General features: G+C 39.9%; 1 protein-coding gene across 1 annotated transcript in view; it reads left to right on the top strand.

Annotated features, from left to right (window-relative positions):
• The window catches only part of MADD (MAP kinase activating death domain), a 2,427,721-nt gene that overhangs the window by 598,709 nt on the left and 1,810,175 nt on the right, over positions 1-18,837 (top strand). Inside the window, exon 4 of the mRNA XM_044082094.1 lies at positions 339-953. Coding sequence (XP_043938029.1) covers positions 339-953 — 615 coding nt within the window. The remainder of the gene's footprint in view (positions 1-338; positions 954-18,837) is intronic.

Raw genomic sequence — 18,837 nt, 5'->3', positions numbered from 1 at the left:
ATGTTTGTATGGTGGTGGTATTTCAGGCTTTGGACATTTTAAGATGTTGAGCTCCTTGTATGGTTTGAGCAGCAGTTGCTTGGCGAAATTGACATGGATGTTTGTATTGCCTTGTTTTAAATTGTATTAGTATTCATACATAAGTAAATTGGGCCAGAGAAACTCCAAAAATAGAATTTTTGACATGTTTTGCAGGATTGTAATGGATTAAAATGGACCTGGAAGGTAAAAAGGAAAAAAATATAGCATGTTGATGAAGGAAAGCAAAATCAGACTTCTTTGAATAGGAGTAAATTTTACTGCATGTATCATTTCTGTTTTTGTTTCAACTCTTACAGGCATCCTAGCAGTGACAGCGTAGCACAGACCCCAGAGCTACTGCGCCGTTATCCACTAGAAGATCATGTGGACTTCCCTCTCCCGCCAGATGTGGTATTCTTCTGTCAGCCAGAGGGTTGTTTAAGTGTGCGACAGAAGCGTATGAGCCTTCGTGATGACACTTCATTTGTTTTCACACTCACAGACAAAGACACGGGTGTTGTCCGGTATGGGATTTGTGTCAATTTTTATCGCTCGTTTCAGAAACGAGTGCCTAAAGACAAATCAGAAGGTAGCAGCAGCCATCGCAGCCGTGACAGTCAAAAAGCAGCAAAAGGTGGGGACAGCTCAAGTGCACAAGAGGAAACTGGGAGTGAAAGCTCAGAGAGCGGGTCTTCACTGCATATGCCAAGTGCAGAATCCACCCCAGATATTAACCGTTCTCCTCGGGGAAAGCGAAATATCAAAGGTGGACAGAGGTCTCGGAACAGCACACTAACTTCTTTATGCATCCTGAGCCATTATCCCTTTTTCTCTACTTTTCGTGACTGTTTATATACTTTGAAAAGATTGGTGGACTGCTGCAGTGAAAGACTAGTTAATAAGAAAACTGGGATCTCCAAGGGTGTGCAGAGGTAGGTAGTTAATTTCAGTTTGGGCCAAGTAGTATCAAGCAGTGTCACTCCAGAAAGTAAATTAATTCAGCTTTGACAGTAAGACTAAATTGTTGCTTCATTTCTACAAAATGTTTCCTTTCTAATTTTGTTGATTGAAACGTTATCTACCTGCTTTGGTTTACTTTTTTGTTTCATTTTTTAACGCAACACTTTACTAATGTCTATATTGCAGATGTAACACTGTCTTTAGCACGAGTTTTAACTTAATTTGCACACCAGATATTTGAAACATAACATCAGGACAGCTGAGGTTTGGGATATTGCTTGTCAGGTGGCATGCAGGAGTAGGTAGACTCGCCCCTTGGCAATGAAATCCAGCTGTAGAGGCACAAGACATTACTTCACTGGTAGGAAAGAAGCTAGAGCTTGTGCATAAACAGCACTAGTTCTTGAAATAGAGTTGTCATTTGGGGTAGGCGGAAGGGTCTGTTTAATGCTGTGGAGCTCTATCAGGGTAGGCCCTAGTTAAGTTTGAGGACAGCTGCAAGCTCTCAGCTTTGTTTGCTTACATTTGAATGTTGAGCCACTTACAAGGAGGTTTGGGGAAGAGGAGTGTCTTGGAGTAATTGCTTGCCTCTTCAGAACCCAGGTGGTGGTTGGTAACTGGATTACTGTGATGATCAAAGGCTGCTGATAATGTATAGCTCCCTTGACCAAAGGTCAGTGATTTGAGTTTTCTTTCCTCAACATCAGACTTGAGGGCAATATTTTGTGGCATCCCAGGCCACTTCAGTGGAGTTTGCTTAGATTAGAATGCAGATGTGGTAGCTGGATGGAGCCAGAGACATAATTATGTAGTGAAGATGTTTTGGAAATGCTTAGCAGATGATTCTTGTTTGAATGAATTCAGCTTCCACTTACAGGAGAGTTTTTCTTGTGTGTCGGGGGATGTGGAGTCCAAATCAACCATATTCAATACTTAAGTCCCTTGCTGTTGCCTCAAATACTGAAGTGGAAAGGTGGATATTACTTGGCTTGATGGTAATCCCTGGAAGTACTAATGTACAAAAGTAATATAGGAAGCTTTATGTTTAAGGAAAGAGGCCTTCCTTGCAGTGATTAGGTGGGGGATATATTTGACTAGCAGACCAAGATGATAGAAGCTAAAGCACTCACTGAAGGGAAGGCTTACGTATGGAAGAAGTTTGTGCCAGAGGAATGGAAAATGACTTTTGGATAACATCTGGAATTCTGACAAGCCATCTGGTGACTTTTGAGAGTAGGTTTCAGGTCATTGCTCAGACTGTTCTCACCAGTGGTGGTGAAGCTGACATGAAGTAAGAACATGGTTGGGAGGTGGAAGGAGCACAGATAGTTCTGAACCTGAGGGACTTCCATTCCTTTGAAGAATAGGAAATGCCAAGAGCAACTAGTGAGACTACTGGGTCCCTTTCTGTAGATGAGGTCACTTTGGTGATTACAATTCCATAAAGATATGAGATATGGTCAGAAATGCAGATGATGCTGCACATTGTTGGAGCATCTGATGGTTATTTGCTTTTTTGATATGGCATAGGAGGGACAGTAACTCTAACTTGTCAAAATGGGGTGGTGGTAGCATTTTTAAAAATGGAGACATGGGAGGAACGCACATTTGGTTCACAGTTCTCAACATTCCTTAGAAAACCTATGCCAGGTGTTATGTTACATATTACTTTGAAAATGAAGACAAATACAGTTCTTTCTCTTTTTCAGTGGTTTTTATTAACTACAGTACACAAGTGTGGGAGCCCCATGGAAAGCACCAGGGAGACTCCCAGAACAAAGGAATAAACAAGCTTATATACTGGTGATATTGCTGACAGTACAAAAATATAAAATGAACCAATTAGATCATTATACAGGGCAATTAACCAATAAAAGGTTTATCCGTAAACATAAGACAATTCACATAATCATATCTCTAGGCAGAAGAAAATTGGATACACTTCCATAGAAGGCAAATTTCCTGCTTTCAAGCAGAGTCTTGTTTGTCAGTATTTTTTCATTGCTCAGAGTTCATTCAAAGTTCACAGTACATCTTAATACATACAGACTGTCACATACTCAATTCCCTCAAACACATGCTTTGGCTGTTCATATTCTACACAGGTTTCTGGAGAGTAGTTGTAATGTGATTCAGACAAAAGCAGTGTGCATTATTTTCTGGTCATGGATATATGTCATTGATCTTGCAGGGACTACAGGCGTGTGCCAGTATGGTCTACATATGTTTTGGGTATTATGGATGACTAGTAGTGCACTCCTTGTGGTAGCTGTTAAAGCATCTTAGCCCTGGGGCTTGTTGCAGCACATCATTGTATCCCTGTATTAGAGGAGCAAGAGTTATGTTGGCTTTCTTGTCATAAAGTAAAATATATTCAGGGTGACCATAGGGCTTTATCAAGGATGTGTTGTCATTTCACATCCCATTCAGAGTTTTCACAACCTGCCTGAATATCACAGCACAGCTGCAGTTTGGAAAGTATGCTAGTCTAGCCTAATCAATAAGTGATTATTAAAACAAGTAAATCAGTCCATTTTGAGAAAGTGAGGCTTTCATTTTTTGTATTTGCTGATGTTGCTGTAGTTGTCTTGGCCTGTCATCACTGTGATCTCTGACATGCTTAATAACTGTTTGTTGTGCTGCTTTTTCTTCCTCTAATCCCTCCTGACCATTGAGTATCATCTAGAATCAAAAGCTGTATATTGTATTCTTTCTTTTCAGGATGAAAGTAAAGTCTTGATAGTGGTGCTACTATCTACAGTGAAATTTGTTTTCTGCTTAACCCTAGCAGTTCACTCAGCCATTAGATGTTTTGAGGTGGCTGCATGAAATCTTGCCTTAGTGAGGGGGTGTTATCTTCCACATATCCCAGAAAAACTCATAAAGTCACCACCTTCCGCCATGCTAGCTTCTTCAACTGACCTGCAGTCTTCACTGGAGATTCTAGGAAGGAGTATGTACCCTAGGCATTTGCAAACAACTCTTGCCTGTAAAAAGTAGTCGGGAGTTTTCCGTTTTACTGCAGTCTATCCTCATTTTGGTTCTTACTGTTGCTAATCAAACCCATGACTTTTTGATCATTATTCACGTGTGCCACAAAGCTGGTTCTTTAATATGTCAGGGATGAAAAACAGCATCTCCACATCAGATGATGTTCATTCCCACTGCCTCAGTGGCATTTTGGGTTATCTGCTTAAGGTTACTGAGTACTGGATAGCTTTCAAAAAGCTCAGACTCTACTCCCTGTCACTTCATGTGACATTTGATTGGCTAAACATATCCTGAGTTTGAATCCTTCAACTGTCACAAGAAGTTAGTGTTCAGTCTTTTCTACCATCCAAAGAAAAAGCAGCCTGATTCCTCACAGAATCCAGTGCCAATTTCTTTCTGGCTTACTGCTCAGATAAGCCCCATTTAGGGACCTCCACCTTCTCATTCTATTAATAAAATTATTATTCTCTTTCTGTTTTTATTTCAAAATTATTTAATTTTTAGTGTTTACAGTAATTCCTGTGAGATTTCTGCTTGTAGCAGTATTTATGTGGCTTCTGTCGTTCTTCGATGTTTTTGTTTTTTTTATTTCTGAGGAAACTTTCAGTATTCCTTTCACACAAGGGTTTTTGTATATGCTGTTAAACAGTAGGGGCTGTCTGTGGCAGTCAGAACTGCAAGTTTATCACTCCTGTCTTTACTGTTGCTCTGCTTTAATTTCATCTTTTGACAGGAAAACGTTGCAAAATTTTGATTTTTCAGCATGTATATGTATGGCTCTGCTTTTTGTGTTTTTAACTTTGGGTTGTGATTTTATCTCTGAAGTCATTTGAATGTATTGTGGAGATTTTACACTGTCAGGCAAGAAAATGTAGTTTAAATTGCTATTCAACATTATTTAATGGCAGTTTAGTCTGGCGCTAATTTTAACACTGATTTGATATATTGGTTGCTTTGCTGTTTAGACTTTCTGTACTGGAAATTCTTTAACTTCTGTCAGTTGTAAAAGAATTCTAAACACATTTCAAACTGTTTGATAATAGGGTCAGTTGGTTAGAGTTTAGTTGTGTGGGGTCATACTTGTTACTAGAAACGTCAAGTGCTTATTGTGATTCATTATCAATTACTGTCAGTTTATTATTCTGGTCTATATTCTTTTCCCTGGCTTGATGGGCCTCAACACTGATACCCTCTCCCAATCAAATCCAGTTGTCCAGTTACTGTTATGTTTTGGAAGGTGAACCTGATTTGGGCAGTCTTGCAGTGGTGTGAAGTCCCAGAAACATTGGTAGAATTGGTGCAAGTCATGTTCAAGGACCCAATGTGTCAAGTATGAACAGTGTTTGGCCTCACAGAGGAGTTACCAGTGGGACTGGGTTTACATCGTGGTTCAGCTGTGAGCCCACTGCTGTTTTATACTGATGGATTACATTAGCAAACAGGTCAGAGGAGACAGATCAACAAAGTTGCTGTTTGCAGACAGTGTGGCATTGCAGGCAGTCTGTGTGAGAGAATTTCAGCAAAGGATAGGGGAATGGAATGTGAAACTGAAGGCACATGGAATGAAACTGAGTACAGATAAGACAATTGTAATGGCAGCAAATAGAGGAAATCAGAAGAAGCTGAGACTTGAGATAGAAGGTAAATACTTGTCATTCTGTTCTGGAAGGTGTGGCTCAGGAGAGGGGAAGTCTGAATAAGGCAGTCAAAGCTAGAATCAGAGGTGCAGCCAACTGGCACAGAGTTTCAGGTGTGGTGTATGACAGAAGAATGTCAAAGAAACTGAAAAGTAAGGTGTACAAAACAGTGGTGTGACCAGTACTATGTGGTACAGAAACGTGGGCAGTAAAGGCAGAGCAGTTGGGGAAGCTAGAGGTGATGGAGATGCCCAAGTGCCTGAGATGGGTGTTTGGGTTGCACACAGTGGGACAGATGAAATTAAGGATATAAGAGCAGAAGCCAAAGTAGTTCCAATTGCAGAAAAGATCAAAGAACAAATTACGGTGGTTTGGGCACATGTGCAGAAAAGCAAAAGACAATCTGGTGAAGATAATTTGGGACATACATGAAGGCAAGAGGAAACAAGGGCCAAAAGAGGTGGATGGATTGAGTGAGAAAACACCTGCAACAGTCAGGCGGGAGTGTTGCAGAAGATGAGAGTGGCATTGAATAGAGAGAGATGGTAACAAGTGACACAACACCTCGACCCCATGTAGAAAATGAGGAAAAGGGGAAGAGGATGTGGATGATGAAGAACCTCAGATTACATCCAAACAAGGGTTCACTCTTCCTCAGATTGTTAGATTTAGTTATAGTTTCGCTTTGGAGCCATTGGGAACTAAACTAGAGTTAGATGGGTTATATGACCTTAGAGGACAAGATGCCTAAATTCTGTAGCTCTCCACCTCTCTTATCAGCCTTGTAAGATGTTTGTAAAACTGCTTGCAGGACACTAGAATCTATTCTAACAGTCCCTAAAAAGGCTCAGAGAATGACTGATCTCTCTCTCTCATTTAACTGCAAACCCAACTGTGGTCTCCCTAGCTGACTACTCTTATAAAAAAAATACTTGGCTTCATTTAATCCAGCAATCTCTGATAAACAGGGAAAATATTTAAATGTTTAAATCTTCAGGGGAAAAGGGTATCGTTTTCTGATAATCTAGCTTTTAGAATGTTAAAATATTTAGACTCTGGAAATATATTTTCAGTGTACTTAGTTTGGATGATTGTGTTACAACCTTACTACTGAGCAAAAATTTTCTGTGAATGAAATTTTCAAGTTTGACTCCACTTTTGAAATATGCTTTGAGAGGTGTGCTAGATTGTGCAGATAGTCTCTTTCTGTTGTATTAAAATGGAATACTTGGTTACATAATCAGAACTTCTGTGACGAATTAAAAGCCAAAATTTTGAACATACCTTTTAAGTTCTGAAATGATATTTTGGCCCTCTATTCCACAGATTCTTAAAGTGATCATAGAGTCTAAATATATGCAACTAGGATGTTTTTTGTATCCAAGTTCTCCCCAAACAAGGTGTCTTCCTTCAGGAGACAGAACAAGCAACAATTCCAGCCAAACAGTAGTCAGGTATCCAAGAGGAAATATCAGGAAGATAATTCTTCAAAACCAAACAAGAGGGGTTCCTTGTAGATAAAGGATCAACCCACCCACCCGCAAAGAAATGATCATGTCAAGTCAAAGAACCACTCAACCCCTCCTTTTACCCTTTCTTCTTTTCCTCCTTATATAGAGGCTCTCTCTTGACCTTCTAGCCTGGCTGCAAATAGGCACAGAAAAAAGGGTTCTGAGAAAAATTCTGAGAGAATACACTTGGCAATTGATAAAATCTCTCTCTGCTCAGGGGAAATCCACTACACCCACCAGATCAGACAGAGCTATTTCCTCTAGTGCTCCATCACAAGGTAGAAGCACGGGTCATAGAACCAGTGCCTGTTTTATACAAAGGCAAAGGATTTTACTTCAGAATCTGTTACCAAAAGAGCAGGTCTGGAGAGTAGTCCTAGACGTGTCCCTTTCAAACATGGTTGTAAAAGTTCCAAAATTCAAAATGCTCACCTTAACAGTTGGTCACAGCATTGCCTATGGGCCACTGTTTCATAGTGACTTTAGATCTCAAGGAAGCTTATCACATTCATTTTGCTTCCAATTTCAGGAATTTTTTTTTTCTTATTATATTTGTTGCATCTGTAAACTGTAAACATCTGTACATTGTAAACTTTCTGCATTACCGTTTGGGTTATGTACTGCACATTGAATGTCTGGCCCCAGTGGTTACCTATTGCTAAACCCCAGGCATCTACATTTGGCAACTTGCTTATTTGTGCACATTCTGGTTCCAGGTACTTGGAGTCCTTGGACAAGGTCACATCCCACCTTTGCCACTTGATCTTCAAACTGAACCTTCAAATGTTCCTCCTCCTGCCCTCTTAAATTGTTTTCCTGAGGTGTTGGCTGGGTAGAGTAAAAACGATGGCATTCCTGCCAGAAGACAAAGTTCTGACTTATCAGAGCATTGTGTGAATTTCTGTCTCAAATGTGGCCTCAGCAAGAGAGTTCCTTAAAATTCTAGGTCTCATGGCAATAGTGATCATTGTGATATCTACATGTGAGAAAAATTCAAGAACTGTTGGACCCATCACCTTCATCTCTTGCATTTGCAGGTACCAGTACAGGGATTTGTCAAACAGGAGTTATGGTGGTGGAGGGATCAGCTATGTCTGAATCCAGGACTCCCTTTCTGTCTTCAGACCCCAGTCCTATCTGTCCAGATGAACTGAGATTTTGCATGGGAGCAGTGTCCATAGAAGTTTTAAGTACAAGGCTTGTGGATTCATCTGGAAATGCCAACAGTAACACACACGTAAAAGATGTTGGCAGTGATTCACACCTTAAAAGTTCTTCATCACTTATGGACTCTGGATCCTCTTCTAGTGGTCACAGACAACACTAACGTGATATGGTACCAGAACAGGCAAGGAGTTCAAGGTTGTACAGTGTCATTGTCAGTGATGGCATAGGAACTGGCTGTACAGCATTCTCTGACTCTTTGGGCATCATGTGTTCTGTCAGAGAAGTGCCAGGCACAGTAAGCAGAACCTGGACAGACCTTCACGAGTGGAAGCTCCATGTGGAGGTCTTCCAGGACTTGATCCATATGTGGGGAACTCCTGTAGATCTCTTAGCTTCTTTTCAAAACAGACAGCTGAAAAAAATTCTGTTCAACACATCCTTGCAGCCATGCTTGGAAGGCGGTCATTTTATAATTCCTCTTTCCACCATTTCTGGTGATTCTCAAGGTACTTCTGAAGATTAGTAAGGAATTACCAAAGATCATTGTGATTTCCCCTTTTTGGTTCAGGCAAAGTTGGTTCTCTCTCTTAACGGAATTGGCCAACCGCAATTCTCACAAGCTTCCTTACAGACTGGATCAGCTCACATAACATTAGAGCGGTTACAACTGACAGCCTGATGATTCTTTTTTTGATACTTTTAGCTACTTTCATGACACTATGCAGCTGGTGTTTGAGATATTAAAAAAACAAAAAAAAAAAACAAACCTGCAACTAGAAAATCTTTTCTAGGTGATGCTTAGGCAGTAACAGAGGTTCCAAAAGGGTTTTGACTCCTGGGGTTTTGAAATATTTATGAGGGCTACTTGGAGATTTTCATATGTTTGTTAACGTGCATCTTCAGCTTGTCTGTCCATGGATCACCCTCTTTTGTCTAGTTTTGCCATCAGTTTGTGAAAGGAGTGTTGCACGAGACCACCCTCAAAAACAAATTCCTCCTCCACCGTGGGATCTCAACTTTGGTCTTGAAAAACTGACCTTGTCTCCTTTTTGAACCTGCCTCTCAGACTGATTTACAGGTCATTACTTGGAATATTGGTTTACTCATTGCGCTGATATTTGCAAGGCAAATCTCTGAGCTGCATCTTGTCATGGTGGGCCAGCCCTGTCTGATTTTTTCACAAGAACAGGGTTGTACTATACAATGATCTGTCATTCATGCCTAAAGTTCTTTCTGAATTTATGTTGAATCAAGCCATCAATCTCCCAGTGTTCTATCTTGATCCAGAAATTGGAGAGAAAAGATTCTACATACCTTGGATACACGCAGCTCAGGTACTATCTTGTCAGAACAAAGCCCTTCAGGAATGCTGAACAGCTATTTGTCTGCTAAACAGGGGCTAAGAAAAGTCAGCTTGATTCTAGGCAAACTATAGGACTATGGTTGTTCTCTGCTATTGTTTTCTGTTACTCCCAGTGTGGCAAGTGCCTTTCAGGGAAGATTAAGACTCGCTCAACTGGGACCTTGTCCTCTTTGATATCATATTGAGGAGTGGACTGTAGAAGCATTCTAGAGGCAGCAGTCTGGTCCTCTGTTCATATCTTCACAAAGCACCACAAACTGAATTCCTTTTTGTGGTCCAGAGCAGGCTTTGCTATGGTCAGTCTCCAGGCATCCGTGGATCCTTATCCTTTCACCTCTTAAGTAGGGTAATCCTGGGGAATGTACTCAAAATGCTACCAAGGCACTGGGAATGATAAACGTAGTACCGTGTTCAAGTCATACTTGCCTGTAGATTTTAGAATTCCTCATTACCTCAGTGGCAGCATCCAGCTATCATGTCACAGATTATGCATAGTTGAGGTGGGTTTTACCCTTGTTGATTTTCTGTTGGTTTTGGTGTTTATATGGTGGTGTGATTGGCTGCAAATTTACTCTTGCTAAATGATTCTGGATTCAGTTACTTTCCTCCCTTCCTTTGTGGAAGTGAAAAAGAATGTGTGCTCACTTTGTGACAGCTTAAGGCTTCCCTCTCAAGATATGCTCAGCCAGTCAGCCATCACAGAAATAGAGCAGGGGGGGTCTCTGAGCTTTTGAAAGCTGACCAGTACTGGGTTACTTTGGCAGGTAACCCAAAATGCCAATAATGCAGTGAGGAATTAGAACATCTATTGTTAGAGGTAAGTAGGACGTACACAGCTTTTCGTTACAGTTCACACTGGAAAAAGAGCATATTGCTCACTGCAGGTGACTGGGGAAGGTGCAGTTTCAAGTGGATCATTTAGGTAGTTTTCAAGAATGAGGGTAGATGGAATTGGGATATTAATAGCACTGGTAATATTGTAGACTTTCCAATAGACTGCGGTAGCTTTGTCTTATGACTAAGCACTCAGTTTCAGTATGTGTACTCATTCTTATATTCATGAGCTTTGGATACTGATTGAAAGGAAGAGATCACAGCTGTGCAAGAGCTGGAAATTAGATCACTTCTCATCATTGCTGTGCTTGTTCTTCATGATGAAATGAGCTGCTCGACTCTGAAGGTATATCTGCATTGAACTGCTGCTGTTTTAGATTGTGAGGGTCTAGATGATGTAGTTTGGACATTTTTTTTTGTGAGGGTGACCCTTTGTATTTCTTGGGAAGTGTGCCAGATATGGACTAATGGGAGGAGTCCTGCGTTGGACCATTAACACATGGATGAGATTGTATCATCCATTGCATGATCTGGGAACTGATGGTTTTGCAGCTAATTTCATTAAACATGGTAAAGCCTTACTGTGTGTAGGCAGTTGAGGTACCATATCCCATCCAGCTCAAAAGAATAATTTCATTAGTTAATGCCATTTGTTCTCCCAAAATTTCTGTTAAAGTACTCAAGGAATTTTTAAAATCTGCAAACTCATTGCATTTCCCAAAAATGTTTCCAGTCACCTTTCTCTTACCCATTACATCTCTAGTATTTGTCATCTACCCAAGGAAATGTCCTTCAAAATCAACTTGAGATATAAAAATTACAATGTAAATACTTCCATGCATATGGCCTAAATCTTCTTGGGTTTGCTTACTTGGGAACACTAGATTTCTTCCCATTGTTCCTTTTCAATTACATTTCTCTTCTGTTTTCCCAATTCTTTCCAACATCCTCAGAGTGTTTTTTATGTTTATCATGCCATATTTTATGCACCTTTCTAGTAATCACTTTTTTAGTAACTGGTATAGAGTTCGTCTTCCACTTAGCACTCTCCAATCCCTTTCTTTTTGCCTATAATCTGTTATGACTCCCTAATGGGGAAGACAGTCTCTAACTTGCAGTCCAAACTCCTGCTTAGCTTTATTCCCACTCTTACTTTCTCTACAGAGTTATGTGCTCTCACTGTATTGGTTTCTTGATCAACTTCCACCAGTAAATACCAGTCCCTCTTGCTTATTTCATGTACTAATACTGACAAAGGAGATTTTACCAAAATTATTTCTTCATTCCAATACTAAATTAGTTCATAGGAGTAATTCCTGCCACACTTAATGAGTATTTTTTGTATGTTACTACTTTTGTTAAGGACATGAATCCAAAAACTTAGTCTCTGTCAAGCTCCTCCCCATTTCATCATCTGCATTTTACAGCTGGATTTATAACATTTTGCTTGAGTTACATATGTCAGCTTAACTGCCTAGCTTTAAATTACCTCTTCAAATCAGGTAACCCCCTCAACTACCTTGTTCTATGAGGAGAATCTTCTTATTCCTCTTAATTCTTCCCTCAGAGATAAATTCATTCACCTGTTTGTCTTTCACAACTTCTCTGGTATCTGATAAAAGTATGCCAGGACCTACATAGAATACTGAAGGGACTGAAAACATCTTAACTGTATTTTACTATCCATATCTGTAATCAAGGGCTTCCAGTTTCACAATTTTTGTATTTATTTTATTTGCTTTTGATTATGGAGAAAGTCAAACTGGGTTACACTGGAGGCCTGGGGAGAAGAGCTCCAAGAAATAGTAGATGTAGAATATGACAACATTTAGACAAAGTCTTAAAAAAATCATCTGCCCCTTTTTCTACATGGGGTCAGGGTGTCACATCAGCCCTCCTTTTTCGATTCAGTGCCACACTCCTACCTTCAAAAGTCATGCTTGACTGTTGCATGTCTTCTTGTATATAATTCTCCTATCTCTCTGCTGTGTGAACTCATTTCCCTCTTGCCTTCTGCGTCTTTCCCATATCTACACCAAATCACAGTCTGCTCTCCTACACATACACCCCTATCACTGTTATCTGTTCTCTTTGACTTTCATATGATAATATTAGGCTATTGGCCTGAAGGCCCTTCTAAGCCTAGCCAAGAATTTCACCCATGTTCCCACAAAGTCAGCACCTGTCTCTGCAGCTGGAGCTGTTTTGGCTTCTCTTGTGATGTCTGCATCCTACTACCTGACTCAGGCTCTTCATCTCCAACACAACTAACTTTCTTCACTACGTTGCCTTCACTGTTCAGGTCTTGTGGCATACAGAAGTAATAGTTTCATCACTGTTCTGTACACCTGGGTCTATATTAGATAGTCGAAGCTTTAGGTAATCGAATACCTAAAGCTCGACACCTAAACAGCGAAAGCTGTAAACAGAGAACGGCCAGTTCTGCAAATTTTTTCATAGGGAAAAAAAATTTGCTTGGCCGGACAAAAGAAATAAAAAACCTTTCAAACACTAATCATGTGGGGGCTGCCCCACTAAGTATACCAACTCCTAGATTGCTGTACAGTGGCGAAAAGGGCAGATTTCTCTAACAGCCAAGCAAATTTTTTTCCCTATGAAAAAATTTGCGGAAGTGGCCTTTCGCAGTTTACTGCTTTCGCTGTTTAGGTGTTGAGCTTTAGGTATTCAATTAACTAAAGCTTCAACTATATGATATAGACCCGTACACCTTGATTATCAGATTTTTTGGCATTCTTCTGTCACACGCTACCCTTGGCCCTCTGTTGGCTGCAGCCTCTCTGATTTTAGCTTTGACCTCCTCATTCAGATTTCCTTTGTCCTGAACCACTCCTACCAGTTATTTGAAGCTGTTAACTTGTCCCACTATTTTACTTTGTCAGTTTCCAGCATGTTTTGATTTCTCATTTTTTGCTGCTATGACAGTTGTCTTGTCTGTATTCAGTTTCATCTCACATGCCTTCAGTTTTGCATTACACTCCTCTATCATTCACTTAAATTCCTGTCTAGCATCTGCTTGTAATGCCACATCATCTGCATACAGCTACTTGGTTGATGTGTTTTCACTTACCTTTGTGTGCTGATGTAGTCTGTCACCGGTATGGGTAGCAGTTGGCTCCAAGCTGAACTCTTGACGCACACAGACTTCCACTGGTAACTCCTCTGTATGGCCAAGCACTGTTCATACTTGTGTCATTGAGTGCATGCACATAACCTGCACTAATTCTGTCAATGTTTCAGGGACTTAAACCATCACATGACTCCCCAAATCTGCTTTTTTAGACCTTTGTCATATGCTTTCTGCAAGTCTTGGAGTGCCCAGTTGGACTCTTTCTTCATTTCTAGCTGCTATGCAGGTGGTAGCTTGGTAGTGTTAGATCCTGATATGAATCAAAACTTCCCATCTTAACTTTATACTACTGTGTACTGTTTGTCACCCTGTCCACCAATTAAATGTAGTGTTCCCACAATTGTGAGCATCTCCTTTGTTGTATGCTGTCAATAAAATGCTTATTCTCCAATCATTTAAGATGCCCTTTTTTTCTCCTTTATGCTGTTAAGTATCCCCGGGAGCTGTTTCTTCCCTAACGTACCCAACAGTTTGATCATATCTGTTGTGACCTCATCTGAGGCTGCTGCTTTCCCTTAGGAAAGACTTTTAAAGCTTACCACAAGGTATACTGTGTACACATTTGAGTAAGATTTTAAAATTAAGAGACAGCAAAAGCATTGTGGATAGGGCTATTATTGAATTCAGAAAAGTAACGTCAGTGTGTACACATAATGTGCACTTCATACTAACCTTTATGAATCCAACCCCTTCATTTTCCTTAGTGCTGTACTTTCTTCTTCTAGGATGGACTTTTCCTTTTTCATTGTAGGCTGTGCATGGGACAGTATAGCTTTTGTGGTCATTTGTTTTTCAGAAGCTGCTGAAAGTAGTCCATCCTTCTCTCTTTGATGTTTTGTGGACTGGTGAACATTTTACTAGCATCCCTTACAAGTGGTGTTGGATTGTTTTTAACACCTTTATTGAATTATCACTTGACAGAGGCACACATACATTTATATAAAGGTAATCAAACTGTATTAAGTTAGTTAGCAAACATTACGCTTCACATATATTGATATACATCATGTAATTAAGCAACATTGCATAAATTATCCAATTCCTGCCCCCCTTTTTTTAAACAAGAAGCATCTTTATTAAACTATCACTTATGACATGAGCAATCATACATTTTATGTAAATGAAAACAAACAACACCAAAACAATCCTAGTTGCAAGTATTTTACATCACAAACCATACTGCACGCACCTAGTTGCGAACAAATGTACATAATTTATAATCTACTCAGTCATTTTCAGTCAAACATTACATAACTCATTTAAGTCCTGCCTTCTTTTAAACCTCATTCCTCCTCTGTATGTATTGTTCCCACAATTCCCATTTTTTCCTTTGTAGTTTGCTTCTACCTTTTCTAAAGATCTCAGTACCAGTTGTTTAATCTCTGTTACTGTATTCTCTACTTCTAATATAGTTGGTTTAGATTTTGATTTTGATTTTCTAGTAATTGCTTTTATGGCAACCACTTTAATTAGAGACAGCAAGGCCTTACCGTGTCTAGGCAGTTCTGATTTTGTATCGTAGCTCAGAAAAAAATCATCTCCCTCTGCACTCCAGTGTGCCCACCCATCATCTCTGACCGTGCATCCTAAATGGAATCCTTAAAGTGCACCAACTCTCTGCACTCCCAGGAAATATGTTCCCAATTATTTCATTCTTCCCCATCACTTCTCCAGCATTTGCTGTCTACTGGAGGAAAAATTCTCTGGAGTCTACTTAGTATAAACATATTTATGTAAACATTTCCAAAGAAAAATCCTAAATCTTACAGATTTTGTTGCATATTTGGGAGACCTACATATATCCTCTCATTATTTCTTTAATTGCTTATCCTGTTTCTCTTCCCAATCCTTTCTAACCTCCTCTGATTGATTCTTATAGTAGTCATGCAACATTTTATATGCTTTTTTTAATGGCAGACTTTGTTTTAGATTCTACTAAAAACTCTACCAGTCCTGGTATTTCATTTAGAACCCCCCCTTAATTCTTTCTCTTTGCCTCTATGCTGATATCCGTCCTTAGTGGGAAAGGTAGTCTCTAACCTGCAGTCCAAATTATTGCCATCTTTCCATTCTGTCATCTTTCCCTCTCTAGTTTTTTGCTCCAAGTACCTTGGTTCCTTTGCCAGTTTTCTCCAATAAATTCCAGCCCCCTCTTGCCTACTGTCTGTATCGCTAATTGCAGTCATCCCTATGGGAAGAATCTCATTTCTCCATTCCCATGTTGGCTTAGTTCTTGGAATACTTTCTGGTACTTTATGGGTATAATGTTCTGTATGATTTTTATTCTTCTTAAAGGCCTGCATCCAAAACCCCAGTATCTCTTTGTTTCTTGAGCTCCCCCCTGTTTCAACATCATCCCTTCCCACTTTGAATTATAGTTTTCTGCTTGTGCTATGTATAGGAGCCTTAACTGTGTACCTCTGAAATGCCCATTCAAATTGGGTAATCCCACTCCACCCTCTTCTACTGGAAGAATCATCTTATCCCACTTAACTCTTCCCATCCTCCTCTCCCAGGTAAAGTCCTTCAGCACTTTATTAATTACTGTCCGCAACTTTTTCTGGCTGATAAAAATATGCCTGACCTGTGTACAAGACTTTTGTTTGTCTTTTCGGCTTTTCCCGGTTAGGGATCGCCACAGCAGAACTCCGGTCAGCTAATGATTGGCAGTAGATTTTTTTTTATGGTGCCGAGTTGCTAGCCCTTCGCCCAACCTTCAGCGAAGGCACGCCCATTCACGCACGTCTTTCGGAGGCCACTCGACTGCGGGGAGGACATGCAGACTCCACACAGAAGGCACTCCAGCCGAAAATCGAACAGGATAACCTCTAACTGTGAGGCAACAATGCTACCACTGTACCACCGCGGCTTGAAAATCAAATCACTGTGTGTGTGTGTGTGTGTGTGTGTGTGTGTGTGTGTGTGTGTGTGTGTCTGTGTGTGAAAATCAAATCTCAGTGTGTGTGCGTGTCTGTGTCAGCTATTCGAGGCAGAGCACTGGTTTCAGACAGGGTGGTGGAGGGCTTGGCTTGGAATATTCGGCTGAGGACTCAACTCTGTGGCTGTGGTCAGTGAGGAATCTAACTTGGGGCCTGATGAGACAGAAGAAAACCCACACCCAGGACGGGAAACCCACACCTAGGGGTCCGGATGGAGAGATGAAAAGTCAGCAAGCAAAGGAGTGTAGTTGTGCTGAAACTGAATTCATCCTCGAGTCTTGCTGAGTACCTTCGCGAGGTGAGCCCTTTTTTTCACAAAATCTCACCAAAGCAACACTGATATATAGACTATTTATATAGCATTTATCATTGGACAGAAGTAAATCAAAAATAAAAAAGATAGCTGCGTGCACAAGACCCAGGATAAAAAAGTGCCCAATCCTGGTAGGTGCACTGGTGCCAGGACTAGAAAAAATGACAGTGTAGAATCCTCAAAATATGGAAACAATCCTACAATGGGGCCAGGCCAGGCTCAGGCGGAGGATGGCCCCCCTTGTTGTAGAAGGAAGTAGTAGTCCATAAAAATGGCAAAAATTGATTGGTCAAAAAGGGGCCATAAAGACAGAGTGGATTATTGAGGATAAGAAAGAAGTTATAAATTGTTACTGTTATGTAAAAAGCCCATAATTTCCAGGCACAAGATATACAAAATGATTTAGAGAGAACTTAGAGGAAAGAAAAAAATACTTCTGCAGGTAAAACTGTCAGAAGCTTCAAATAAAAATTTGCTTTCATTAATGCAACTGATTTTTGAAAAACAGTGTACAGATCAAAAAACTTTGATCTCTTTGGAAAAAGAAGCCTCTGAGGAAGTGAGAAAATATAAACAACAAAACCTAGAGGTATTTGAAAAATATAAAAAAGAAATATGGACATGGGAAAGAAAGAGAGAGATTTGACATGATGCAATATTTATGCAAAGGAGAAAGCCAAGTTAACTAAAGGCAGAAGGCAGTTTCAAAGATATTCGAAGAAAAATACAGGCAAAGGCATCCAGATATGGAAAATTTCACAATAAAAAGACTAAAAAGCACAAAGATTTAATGTAGAAAAGACGATTAGTAAAGTAGAAGTTAAAATTATGGAGTGCCTGTGAAGTGAAGGATTTAATGTAGAAGGTCTAAAACAGATTACATCATAGCATGATGGACTTTAGGGACTAAAAACATTGTGATTGCTTGTATCTTACTATTCATATCCATGTAACAAATTTTCTCAGGTTTTTTTTGTTTAGTCTCTTCCCACATATCCTTAGCTGCCACACCAGAATCATTTTTAATCCATACTCCTAAATGCTTCATTTTATCATGTCCCCATAAATAAGGATATTGCTGAACCAATTTGTGTGTGGGTACATAATTTGCCGCTATAGCCTTTGTTTTAGCTTCATTCATTTTGTATCCTGAAAAGATATGAAACTGTCATAAAATGTTCCATAACACTTTTATGTCTCTCTGTTTTTTTTATCAGGTATAACATATCTGCCAATAGAGCCAGCTCTTCTTGACTGTCATACCAATTATATCCTTGAATTTGTGAGTCCCTTATTTTCTTTGCCAGTGGTTCTAAATATAATGCAAACAAGAAAGGGGAAAGAGGGACCTGCCTGCTTCCTCTACCAAAGCAGAAATTATCAGAAAGGACTCCATCCACTTTAATTTTCACCTCCGATCCCTTGTATATCCTCCTAATAAACCTTTTATTTTTTTCAGGAAATGCAAATGCTTCCATTGCGCTACTCATAAAGTACCAGCTTACTCTGTCAAATGCTTTTTCCGCATCTGGACCCACCAACAACTATGGTATTTTGTTACATTCTGCTTCCCTCTGGATCATCAGTGTTCTATTAATGTCACATGTTTGCCTCCCTCCTCAAAACCACATTGATCCGTATCTATCAATTTTGCCATTACCATTGTCATTCTTTTAGCCATTATAGACACAATTTATAATCATGGTTTAGTATTGAAATGGGCCTGTATGAAGCTGGGTCCGATGGATCTTTACCCTCGTTGGGTATCACAGCTACCACTGCTTTCTTCCAGCATGTTGGTACTTCTCGTCTTAAAATACTGGTAAACAAAACCTTCCAGATCTTTCAGATTTTTCCCTCCTAGCATCCAAACTTCCACAGGGATACCATCTATTCCTGGGGACTTTCCTGTAGATTGGTTATACATCACAGTTTTATCTCATCTCACCCTAT

Source organism: Protopterus annectens, chromosome 9.part0 (genome assembly GCF_019279795.1).
Source record: "Protopterus annectens isolate FY-2018-M chromosome 9.part0, PAN1.0, whole genome shotgun sequence".
Taxonomy (NCBI): Eukaryota; Metazoa; Chordata; order Ceratodontiformes; family Protopteridae; genus Protopterus; species Protopterus annectens.
Note: the sequence above shows the minus strand (reverse complement) of the source record. Positions and strands in the feature narration are given on the sequence as shown.